A 13,085-nucleotide genomic window follows, 5' to 3' on the forward strand; every position below is an offset into this window, starting at 1 on the left:
TGAACATTAGTTGGGAAGCATTTTTATATTTATATATTTCATGGTACAAGTGTGTCAATCATCTCTGCTACACTTCCCTGGAGTACTGTCCTTTCCGCCTGAGGATTATCACCCCTATACTGAATAACAGCGCCACCGCCAGGAGTCCCACAGCCACTGCAAGAGCTGTTATGGTACCTGTGGGAGACAACAACTGTTTAGCTACACATGGCAAATATCCAAAAGCCTTGATATGTTTAAATGAGGCAGTCTGTTCTGAATAATCCCAGACAAGCCCCCCCCCCAAAAAAAACCCAACAATAATAATAAACATGTTGCAGAGAAACAGACATAGACACAGATTATAAACTTTATCTTGTTCACCTGTGCTTGACCATTTTGTCTTAAACCCACACTCGGCCTGCCAGTCATCTGCCAGTACGTCCTTTACCAGCTCATTAAACAAGGATAAAGGACAAGGGCTCAACCCGTTGCATCCTGGCACAGGGTTGGGGTAGGGGTTGTTCCGAGAGTCATTGTGGTAGTGCAGCTCCACAGAATAGGATCTGGGTAATTATTAGGACGAATCCAATGAGAGGACACACATCTGTAAGTGTTATGCAAATGTATTTGTATTATGCGATGCTTTCACAACTGCAGTCCTGGGCGGCTGCCAAATTTCCTCAGATCGCAAAGGAAAGGTATTTGCTCGGTGCATCCAAACAGAAAACCGCGATACCTCAAAATGTGGTGGGCATCTGACCTACATAGTGTGCTTGAATATGCAAAAGAGAATAGTGCAGGAAATAAAACTGGAAGGAAGTCATTACCCATCATGCTCCTGGTAGAACTCAAAGAGTTGACAGGCAGCGTAAGGAGGAAGAAGCCCGTTATACACGTCCAGAGCTGCCTGGAGGGTGATGAGTGTAGAGTCATGCTGGAACGAGGAACAAGCACCACAGCAATAAGAAGGCGAGGAGATACAGTACATCAAGCAGCAGTTTACACAGCAGATTATAAATGTGTGCTCGTACACAAGCAATGCACTTACAGCTGAGTACATAATGAATTTGAGAGTGCTCCCTTGCTCTACAGCCTTAGAGAAATTCCTCAGGATGGCATTCAGCAGGACCCCTGGTGAATTACCACAATGTCAACAGTGCAAATTAATTTTTCTCACATACCAAGACAATCCTTTTGACCTTATTGAGCATCCTGTCTTGGCCCTGTAATCATCTTTGTCCCATTAGCTCATATGTGCTAATAAACAAAGCTTTGGCCAGCAGTCACATGAGATAAACAGAGCTTTTTTTTTTTTTTTCCTCTTGAGTGCTCTAAATTAATTGCCTCTAATGTGAATTCCCACCTCCCGAGAGCCTGGCCTTCTCTTTTCGCTTGTGACTGAGGATGCTGTACATGACCTCAAAGGAAGCTATTCTCTTCAGGGTGTCCAAGACCTCTTGGGTGGCCCAGCGTGGCAGAGTCAAGTTATGAATCCTCTGCAGAAGAGAAGAATGTTCATTACGGCACTGCCTTACGCTAATAATCACATTATACAACATGGCAACAAACGATGTTTAAATGGCCGTACTTTATAGTTTCTATTATCCCGTCTATTTTTAGCACCAGTCTGAAGATAACAGATGCTCATTTTGCAAGTTTGAATGAACATATTCAACCTGGCCTAGAATCCACCCATCTCATTATGCTTTAATTATCATTTCAATATGTTGCCCCATTCGTCTTTTACTGTATGTATAAAGTGATTTCCCCACACTCCTACCCTCGCTCTGTTTCTCTGGAGATACTTTGACGAAAGCACATTATTGTTCCTTTTTTGTGTTTTTCTCTGTCACTTCTCTGCATCTGGGTTTTGTAGCAGCTTGTAATGTGCATAATACAGGTAGCAGAAATATTTGTGGGCTTGCTTTAAAGTATACCTCACAGTTAAGAGTGTCGTGGACCCTCCATATTTTTTTGCCAACCAGCTTGGACACGGGGTAGCCAGTGTGGTTGGAGAGAGCATCCACAAAGTACTGCACAGGGAAGAAAAGAATAAGGACATCAGTTTAAACTCTTTAAATAATAAGGCTCAAGGGAGCACAACAGTTTAATTACCATTTTTATGAGTAACATTCCATTTATTTATGGATATTTGTCCAGGCACACTGATTAGATATCTATTTTAGGGGTTTATAATCAAATATTGCATAAATTAGCATTAGTAGTTCATTAATGTGGCGATGACTGTAAGTTTAACCTTTGGTCAGATAACACGGTGATACGTGGCACCAGTTTGGTTCGTGTATATACCTTGCAGGTACTCTGCCTCCAGCAGAGGGTGTTAAAATTCAATGCAGGATGCCCTGGCCTGATCTCAAACATCACCCTAATAGGCCGCACGTGGGACTCCATTTAATTAAAACCATTTTATTGTAATTCTTAATCTAATTCAATCTAACCGTTAATTAGTGTCTCTGAGAATGTGAGAGAAATTGCACTGTGCAGCTTTTCATAGGCACTGGAGTCACCGTGCCTGAGAAAATCACTGAGAGGACATGATGTCTTCAGCATAACAAACACGTCTACTAGAGGTGCTGATTATGTTGACATCAACAACTGTGAAGTATATACTTACTGAAATAGGCATTTCAGCATGTGAGTTAATTTACAAATTAGGGCCGGGATAAGCAGACCAGGAGAGGCTGAGGTAAGGAAACGATTTTGTTTGCAGCAATTTTGATTGTGTAAGCCTGATGATATTAAACAACGGGGTTACAAACAAGTTTTCACTGGTTAGCAGGCACATGACTCACGGAAAAGATATGCTGAACACAAACTAGGCTGTGAGCATTCACGTCACTGAACAGATGCTGATGGGCTACAGAACAGTGTATTTAGAGGTCTGTCTGGCTGTGTGGAGATGGCCTTTGTCTTACCTGGTGAGCTTTAAGGAACTTCTGGTAGGGATGACTCTCGAAGGTCTCCGTCATCATAGCGCTGAACCTTGGACAGTCTTTACCTGGAGACCTCAGCAACTTTAAAACAGAAGTTAAACATCAGTGGAAATAATGAACGTTAACTCCAGGTACTTCTTGTGGGCACAAATGTATGCTCATTTCACACTTTAACACTGGGGAATCACAGCTGGGATGCACACAGATGGCCGCATGGAGCTACAGAGAAAAGTCCAAAATAATTTACACAATTTTGTAATCAGCTTTGCGTGGCTGCTGCTGTGAAAAGAAAATATTTATGTGGCTCAGCAGCCCACCTTGTCGAGGGCTCTGGGGATGGTGTGCACTGGAATAGGCCGCCACAGTAACTGGGGCATGATGGGTCTGGTTTGGGGGAACATCCCAGCAAGGCAAGCCTGGGCACTCATCAGAGTGCGGTCGTAGTCAGTACTCCGCACATATATCTGTTGTAATCACAGAGAGAACATGGCATTAAAAAGCATTCATATGCTGGTACTGGAGTGGTTTCACTGATCCGACTATGCGCTGTGTTCTGGGGTAAATGAGGCTTACGTTTCTTTTCTACATTTAGAAATCTCATTAAAGTTTTTCCCTTTATTTTTGCAAGCAGTAGTCATCCCAAGTCAACTGAGGTACTTCCTTAACCCAAAGAGTCATAGAAGAGTCAAATGAATGAGAAGGAAAGGGGAGGGGGGGACAATCTGTCTTGCTGTGATCTCTTCTGACATCAGTCTTCCCTCTTCTATAGCTCTCTGTCACTCTCTATCAGGTTTTTACACATCGTAAATAGAGCAGATAAGGTTGGATGTTCTTGTGATACCAGGAGTGCTTCTGTTTTGCCCCCTTTTTGTGAAAGTAAAACAGACCTGGCAACACGCGAAAAGGTATGGCACAAGTTCACTGAGATTTAGGCAAGAGATTGTCAGTGATAGGTTCTGAGAACAGCTGTCATTAGTTGTGGCAATTGTGTTTTATTTAAGAGAGAAAGACGAGCACTTAAAGCAAGAGAAAAAGGAAGGTAACGAGTATAACAAAGCAGAGGCAAAAGAGAAATTAAAAATCTCTTATAATGTCAGTATGTTTAGGATCCAGCACACAGAAGCTGCATGTTTGCTGACAGCTGTACTTTACATGAAGCCCACGGGCTACATTACCCTCCCATGTTTAGCACACTGCAAGGCCATGACAGTGAGTTCACCAAAATGAGTCAGGCTCATTAACTTATTGTATGTTTTTACAGACGTGACAGATGGTGACTGCTCGTACGCGCACTTGATTTTACAGGGCACGCATGACAAGAGGCTTAGGCAGCTCACAACAGAGTTCACCTAAACAAAGATGGGGAAGGAAACAGCAATTGACACACACATAAACATATGTGTTTGCATACACAGATACACCTACCTCTTTGCTGTTATAGTCTTCACTGAGGAAATTTCCGTAACGGCTCCTTAGAAACCGGCCCAGTTCAAACTGCTGTTTCATGCCCAGCTGGAAGGAAAATTGCCAGCATTTTACATTTTTAGCAGAATTTGACCTTTTGACTGAAAACGCTGCAGATTTATGGTCCTAATCAACCTTTTTACATAGATAAGCAACTTTTACCCTGTTACCAGTGTTTCTCAAAGACAAAATAATGAGTTTATACACTGTAAAGCAGCTAATTGCCCGACAACAGAGCAAAGTCACAGGAGGAAGGAATTTAATTAAAGCCCGAAGTCTGTTAAAAGTGTATTTTATAGTGAAAGATTTTAAGTAAATGAATTCGCAGTTTTTGAAGTACAGTGATGCATTCATTGTGTTAAGCCTGTGATCCTCCTGTTTATGAATTTCTTGTCAAATTATAAGCATAAAGTCTCTATTATTATTTTTCTTTTGTTTTACTTTTTCCACCTATATTTTAGTGAACTGTGTGTCACCCCAGTTCAAGTATGGTGGCCTTAAAGCGCAAAACAAAATAACATTAAAGAGAAAACTAGAAACATTTAGGAAGGACATACTTTGTAAACTACTGAAATGTAATTTTCTGTTTTGTTATTAATTTTAAATGTCAGTGTTTTTTTTGTTTTTTGTTTTTTAAAGGTTTATGTAATATTCTTGTGTATTGTTGTGTAACTTAATTTTTTTTCTCTTGGTGTTATTTTCTAATTTGTTTGTTAAGATAAATAACAGCTTTGACTGTTTTGTTGTTTGTTTCTTGCTATGCTGTTATTATGTATTTTGTTTTATTCTTCTCTTTTCTAAAATGCTGTATTGCAATTTCTACAATTTTCTTTTCTTCTGCACTTTAGGGCCTCCGTACCACAGCCCAAATGATTTTGTGTAAAATAAGAGCTAGAGTAAAACTATTTGACAATTCGGTTTATACACCCAAAATCTCTTCACGTGTTTTGTTAACAACAAAACAAAATGTCAATGACAAATCAAGTACCTCAGTCAACTGTCCGAAACCCTGAGCCCACACTTCCTCCCCATATGGATCCCTGGGATACGACTCAATAGGTGATCGATCTCCGTGCCGGAACACCTGAGCAGCAAAACAGATATTGTCACATGATGCCGTGCTGCTGTGTTAGCATTACACTGCACACTTAAACAAGATTATCACCCTGAGACAGAGGTAATAAATAGAGATCTGTGACTGTGGACAGAGTGGGCAGGATTTGAGGCACAAGTGTCATTCTGATGATGTCATCAAGGGACAATCGTTCGAACTGTTGCATTAGTGTTATTACCTGACAGCTCACTTTCTGAGCCGTGACATAACAGAAAGGTTGAATTAATGGGATTGTGCACACATCTGATTCACTCTTGTTGATCCCACAGTAATTTTACAAAACACTCGAGTGAAACACGTCATAAAAATAACACAATAACACAAACACAAGTCAGCAAAGATCCAAAGGCTTTTGAATATAATTGCTGCACAACACCATGAGATTTTTTTTTATGTATGTAAAGTAACTAAATCAATAACTAAAAATAATAGTTTTCAAAAAAAAAAAAAAAAACCAAAGATTTGTGAATCTAAACTCAATAAAATTCAGTGGAGCTGTATACGAGTTTGCTGAGGACTAGCAGGAATTTAGTGGATTTAGCTGATAACACACTTTTACTGTCAAGCAGTTGGTTAAGCCGTAATAGTTATGTAGCAGATATATAATTTTATAGTATGCTGTCCCAAGGTAATTGGTTAAAGCACTTAAACAACATACACATACAAGTTGTTTTTTTTTTGTTTGTTTTTTTAAGGATACAAAAAAAGAAAAAATATGAAACGCCAAATCATAAGAATAGTGTGATTTCTTTTTCTTAAATCATTCAGTTGGGTAATAAGGTGTTATGTAAAGAGGTTTATGTATAAAGCTGCAGTGTGTGGGAGAGATATGCTAGACACTGTTGGAGTTTAGGCTCAAAGTAATCCTTTGTTACACAAAAAAGTGCAAAAACAATAATACTGATCGGGCAGGAAAACTACAATGCAATCAGTAACCATGCACAGCAAAGTATCTTCCAGATTATGTAATAATCACAGGATTCAACAAAGAAATGCTGTCAAACATCTTGGGGGGTGGGGGGACAAATGGGGGAACTTACAGCTACAACAAACTTCAGCACCCGGCACTCAGTCAAACAGATGCAGCAGAGAAGGAACAAACAGCCCAAACTCTTCTGCAACTTCTGCATCTTTTCAGCTAGTTGAGCGTCACCTGCTTTACAAAATTCTTTCACTGAAAGAGGAAAAGTATCAAGAAAGTTAATCTATAAAATCACAATTTCACATTAAATAAGGGAACAAAAAGAAACAGAAACAGTGCAGTGATGGAGATAAAGTGGGCTGTGTGTACCAATCATGATCTTAGCATATGGTTTATACTATTATTATAATATTGTTACTCTAAGTACATGTTGACTATGATAAGAGGAATCAACTAAGCATGTAACATAATCATTGAAATTATTTTTTTTTAAAATTTGGGTTACTTTGTTCTTAAAAGTTGAAGTCACTTTCAGTAAATTTCCATAATCTGTTAACAAGCTGAGCCACTGATCTGTTGATAATAGTGTTCTTTCTTTCCAGTTAAGAGAAATTATTATTATGTTGTGATTCAAACATTAATTAAAACGTTAAAACACAATATGCAGCGTGCGCATGCATGCAACAAAATGCTTTTTTTAAAATATAAATAAAGATTTGCCCTTACCTCAGCTGCTTGTTCACATATTTTGGTGTTGTAGTACAAATGATTCGCAGACATATAGATATATATATGTGTGTGTGTGTTTGTGTGTGTGTGGGTGGGTGTGTCAAATCCTCACTCACACCCAGGCTGACACTAAGTGCATGTTTCAGTAAATTTAGGCAGTGCTTTTATAGCCTCCCTACCTGGCCTTGCGTGGGTGTTGCTCTCTCTCTCTCTCTCCCTCTTTCTCTTTCTCTCCACCTCTCCTCTGGGATTATTGGTCCCAGTCTATCTCCATTGTCAACTGGAGTCCAAGTCACTGTCTCCTTCTATTCCCCGCTGCGCACATGACATGACAGCCCGCCACGGCAGGCATTTTTGTGTCAGCTTTTGATCTTATGAAAACGTGTGACCCTTGTGTGGATAATTTCACTTTAAAAGCACCCCCACATTTAGATGCTTTACAATAGCACCATGACAAAGTGTAGATGCACCCACCTGGCTTCTAAAATTGTACTCCTGCATGCGTAAACACACATGTCCTCACTTAAGCACTGGCCCAGAGCCACAAACACTCATTATAACTTGCTATGTCATCCACTGTTGGTTTTGCCCTAAAATTACAGGGCCTGGAGTGTTTTCCCTTACATGGCACACATGTAAGTATCTGTTAGTATCAAAGTAGCTTTATGAGATACAATGGGATTAGTAAGTGTAAAGATTTAGAGCTATGCAGCGTTGCTATCATGTTTGATAAGTGTAAGATAGCATCTTCTGTAACAAGCAATTTAAAGTATTCACTGAGGTGGCGTGTCAGAGTAACATTTTAGATACTAAATTAGGTTTTATAGATAATGATCTGCAAAGAAAAAAAGAGCATAACTGGCAGCTTGTATACTGAGCGAGAATCCCGCGTACTTAGTTAAAACAACAAGAAGATTAAATGTGTCCAGTTCTGCTTTTAGTTGGTGATAATTTATATCTTTATTCTTCTGTTTGAATAGTTCAGTAAAGTGTTTTCTAAAGGCTTGTGTAGATTTTATCACAATGCCACTTCAGTTGTATATGTATGCAATGCTAATTATGTGTACTTTATGCAAAGACTAAAATGCTGTTAGTTTTTGTCCTTTTAATACAGACTGGGATTTCTTTTCAAGAAGACAAAAAATCAGGTATTATTATCTCTTTGCCTTATAGTAATTTTTACAGTGTTACGCAGTATTAACAGAAACACACTGGATTTAAAGTATTTTTAGTTGCCACAGTTTAGCTTGTAACCTTAGTGTAATTGGTTTTGCCCTCATGTTTCGAGTATTTTACTTTTTTTCTCTGCTTTCCATGTTTCGCCTCTCTTTGTCTTCTTGTTTCTCTGCGACTTTATTCTTTTCTGTTTTTTCTTAATTTAAAGGTTATTCCTTCACATGCTTCTGTGCTATTACTTCCTCTCTTTGTTCTCTTCACACCCACTTTAGCGTCTGATTCAGTTCACCTGAGCCTTATTAACATTCTCCCTAGTGTGTAATCTGCGTGTTTTCCGTCAATCTTTTCCATATCATCATGTGATCTACCTGTTTATTCCTGGTTATTTGCTTTCCTGGTTTCCTTGTTCCCTTTCTGGAAACTCTGCGAGACACTTGAGAGTTCTGCATGTTCCTGCAGAGCCTTTTGTTCCGTTTTTTTCTCTAAGTCATTAAAGAACATCTTATTTGACTGCCTGCTTGTTGGTCCCTTTTAATGTTCTGCATGGGGACCATTAAAGAACTTTACCTTAAAGAACTGGTAATAAAGTCCATTGTAGCAACTATAATGCCGGCTTTTAAAACATATATGTGCACTGACGTTCAGCATATGTCGAAACTCATTTAAAACTCTGATACTGTGCAGTGGTCTGTGTGTACATCTGTTTAACCCCTTCAATTCCACACCACAGCACTACACAGTAATCCTCTCAGTGGTACACAAACACAGACACACACGCATGGGGGCAACATGTGTGTGATACAGACTTTGGTACAGGTTGGCTTTGAAAAGCACCCCTTTACAAATGGGTCAGCGAGTCCACCTGCACTCATCTCACAGTAACATATACATATATTTGCATATCCATTTAGGGTTTTTAGTGGAGGATAATAAATGCTTTTTACCATATGGGGCCAAAAGAAACTCATATATAATGTAAAATCACATCACCACATTTGCATATTTGTTCGAAAAATGCTAAAATTCACACACTGGTTCATTGAAGGGTCGCAAAACATGCATGTACACGCACACAATCTCTCCCTCTGTTGCTCTCATAAACATAAAGCACCAACACATACACACAGGCAGACATCTCTCACTCGATCAGTTTCCCTCCCTCTCCCCCGAGTGGCTATAGTGTGGTTTTTCCCTTTTTTTTCTTCTTTTCTTTCGTTTTTTTTGTCTTTGTTGAAATAATTGCAGCGATTTTCAAGACCGTTGCCATGGCAACGCAGAGGCTGATGCGTGTTGACAGAATCTGTTGCAGGGCGACCGAGAGACTGAAAATGGGAGATAAGAGGTGGGAGGAGATGTGATGAGTGGCGTGTATGCGTGCGCGTGCATGTGTGTGTGTGTGTGTATGTGTGCGTGTGTACGCACTTGTGTGTGTGGAGCTGATAATGGTGTTGGCGGTATTAGTGCTTCAGTCCATATGATGAATGGAGACGAGCAGTATGGGACATCTAGAACGAGCCTCAAGATCAGGAATGAACAGTTATGAGTGTATGAGAGAAGAGCTGGTGGTGGGGGTTGGGGGGAGGAAGGGGGTGCTATTTTAGTCTGGGCGTTGTCATGGAAACTGCAGCCTCACTACAAATGGAGACATCCAGAACACATGGATCGTCAAACAAATGGCGTGCGTAAGGCTCAGCGTGAAGCTACGCCATGGCTGTGCGACACTATGCCATCTGAGTCGAACCCACCCCCACCCACACAGACACCCACACCCCTCTGCAGCCTGATAACAGTGGCATCTTCTTCATCGCAGAGACTGAATATCAATGGGAGGGTGGTGGTAGTGTGTGTGTGTGTGTGTGGTGTATGTGTGTGTGTGTGTGTGTGGGGGGGGGGGGGGGGGGGGGTTGCTTTTAGGGGCCAGAGGAGATGGACAAACGGTTGGAGTCACTAAGTGAGTCAGGAGTCTCAGTGACAGGCAATGGTGTCCATTCAGTGAGTCGCAGCCCCTCTCTGTCGTCTTTTAATTAACAGTCTTCCCTCCACTCCTCTGCTCTTGTCTCTTCTTCTGTCTGCCGCTTAACTCTCCGTCTCTCTCCCATCCTCTTCCTCTTCGCCTCTATCTCCCCCCTACCCCTCCTCCATCCCCCTCTCTGAAGGACGGAGGTATTCCCACATTTCTCCGTTGCTATAGCAACACTGCAGCGAGAACAGGAAAGAGAGGACGCAGAGGCAGGCAGAGACGAGGGTGGGGGTGCTGGGAGGGTGGAGACATGGTCAGGAGTTGGGGTAGAGAGGATGAGAAGGAGGGGTGTGGAAGCGGCCTAAGATGAGGGGATGTGTGAACAATGCTAATGCTAATGGTAGCAGCAGCAGCAGCAATAGAGCAGCCAAGTGATGGTGAATTCCCCTCTCGTCATGCTGGGTGCAGACTCACATGCCACAGTCTCATTTGCATAAATGTCCCTGAGAATCTATTTTCTCTGTATGTTTCTTATGATCACTGATGTCGTGCACAAAGTGATACTTGAAGACTGTGTCCGCTTGACCATTTGTTTTTTTTCTATAGAAGTCGCCTCTAGTTTCAATCATTTCTCAGGCATTGTTAAGAAGAAAAAGGAAACAGACTAGAATCCTACCTGGTGTATCTAGCTGGCAATGTGCTACATGCTTATTTCACTGTGATTCAATCAGCATAAACTGGTGCAGGTCAAACGACCCATTAGACAAAGATGTATCTGTGTAGATCACGCACAGAAGCCATGTGAAGACCACAGCTATTTCGTATCGATGTCATCATCCCCTTCAATCAGAACAAAACACAATCTCATTATCTCTTCATATATATCGTAAGCCAACAGAACAAAGCAGTGTTGCATCAATTTCCCAATATGTAAAGATGTGAAGCAAGCAGCAAAGCTCATGTGGCCTGCAAACAAGCGCCCACATCCTTCCCTTTCCTCTATAAAATTTTGACTGCTTGTGCAAAACTCAGTAGATCAGCCCTGAGTGAAACAAATATATCATATCAAATATGTATCGTGTAACCCACAAACATGTATGACTGCTTAGGCTGTTAGGTACCTGGAGTACTCTGCTGCATGTCAACAACCTGGCTGTCTATACTCAGTCAGTAACTCTTGTTGTCAATATTCTTAACCCCCTCAGGACAAAAACGTCCATCTTTAGGAAAAACAGAGAATAAGCAAAATGGGTGGGAGGGCATCTAAAATCTGGAGAGGTAAGTTTATTCTATTCTCCATGAATCATCTTTTTAAATACCAAGAAAAATCCCATGTTTTTGATACAAATAGAAAGACAATCCACCTTTTCTTAGGAACTCTTTTCATGCACAAACACATTTTCCTCTGAATATATATCAAGTTTAGAAAACACTTTGTTAATATCAGATAGAAAAACATTTTGATAGCACACAATGTGACAATTTTGCTTACATCATTTATCTTGGAGTCAGAGTGACTTAGGAATCTCTTTAGGCATTTTAGAAAATAATACAAAAACTGGACAAGCAACTGGTCAGTTTCAAAAATATCTTCAATACAAATTAAATTTAAAAAAAAAAACAATTTCTGACAAATTAATTTACAAGGAAATTAATATTTATATTATATATTACTATATAAATAATGTATTATATTCATTACTTATATTCACCACCCACTAACTCTCACAAAAGTCAGTATATCTTTCATTAGAGAAATTACAGTCTTGTACATTTTGATCACCGTATCATATTTTTGGTACACATGTAAGTACCTGTTTATATCTGTGGGCATCGATGATATCAATTTTGCCTGTCTATGGAGAAATGTTCTGCTATTAAATTATTGTTTTCATTTTACTATTTGTGTAATCAAACTTCAAATCATAACCCCCTTTTCTGAAAAAATGGGGCTGATGACCAGTTTAAAGGGTTTTCCACACATTCTGACTTAACAAAAGCTAGCCCATCAAAAGGAATCCTCATAATTGCCAGGCCCAAAGTTGGTACTACTGCAAGAAATGCACCAAACTAGAACAGGGGTATGGTTAGGGCTGGGCGATATATCGAGTTTTTTAAAAATATCGATATATTTTCATACGAGATATAAGATGTGACAATATCGTTTATATCGATATAGTCTATGTTACGTTATAATTATACTTGTGGAGCCGCAAGTTTGCCTCTCTTTCGTCCACTTTTGTCTCTACGCTGCGTTACTCGGCCTCGCCTCTCCTTCACTGAACACAACTCCTCCTCCCCCATAGCTTCACCTGCAGGCAACGACAAGATGAACACGCCAAATATCGAGTTACTGTGGATCGCCCCGTGCGTGGGGCTGGACGGCGTCAACGTGTTAGTGAGCTAACCGTGCTAACGAGCTAACCGCGCTAACGACATGCAGCCCACAGGGGCTGCATGACCTAAAATCCTTTCATTTTCTCAAAAATCGACAGCCCGCCTTATGTATGAATTCTGGTTGTGCTTACTGACCGCGAACCGATTTTATGTGGTACACGGCGCTCAGCAATCTGTCAAAAAATGTTTTAGTTCGACTTTGGTAAGCTACGGAGCTGCAGCGCTTGATGGATTGTCGGAGCATTACGGCTACCGTAGTCCGGAGCCTCGCGGAGTGATACGTACTGTACTTCAACGTAATATTACAGTATTGTGTGTGTGTATAAGGACCATAAATGGCACCTGTTAAGAGACGTGGTTACAAAGAGGATTTCAAACTCAAGGCTG

The 13,085-nt window shown here is 40.5% G+C and overlaps 1 protein-coding gene across 1 annotated transcript; it reads right to left on the reverse strand.

The window, feature by feature from the left end:
* Window positions 1–67: 67 nt before the first annotated feature.
* LOC146381761 (testicular acid phosphatase homolog) lies at window positions 68–8,904 on the reverse strand. Its single transcript, XM_084937880.1, has 12 exons — window positions 7,163–8,904; window positions 6,555–6,688; window positions 5,389–5,484; window positions 4,362–4,448; window positions 3,254–3,400; window positions 2,919–3,017; window positions 1,920–2,015; window positions 1,346–1,478; window positions 1,031–1,113; window positions 810–916; window positions 364–545; window positions 68–177 (listed from the first exon to the last, which is right to left on the reverse strand). The coding sequence occupies exons 2-12, from the start codon at window positions 6,642–6,644 to the stop codon at window positions 68–70; spliced, it is 1,230 nt and encodes a 409-aa protein (XP_084794006.1). The 5' UTR covers window positions 6,645–6,688; window positions 7,163–8,904.
* Window positions 8,905–13,085: the final 4,181 nt, after the last annotated feature.

This window comes from Perissodus microlepis, chromosome 8 (genome assembly GCF_051167445.1).
Source record: "Perissodus microlepis isolate ML-2025 ecotype Zambia chromosome 8, ASM5116744v1, whole genome shotgun sequence".
Taxonomy (NCBI): Eukaryota; Metazoa; Chordata; class Actinopteri; order Cichliformes; family Cichlidae; genus Perissodus; species Perissodus microlepis.

Coding starts and splice junctions, on each gene's coding strand:
- LOC146381761 (XM_084937880.1), bottom strand. CDS start 6,644: ATGCAGAAGTTGCAGAAGAGTTTGGGCTGTTTGTTCCTTCTCTGCTGC. Junction 3,401..4,361: donor AAGACTATAACAGCAAAGAG/GTAGGTGTATCT, acceptor TGATTACAACAG/ATATATGTGCGGAGTACTGA. Junction 1,114..1,345: donor GAAGGCCAGGCTCTCGGGAG/GTGGGAATTCAC, acceptor GTAATTCACCAG/GGGTCCTGCTGAATGCCATC.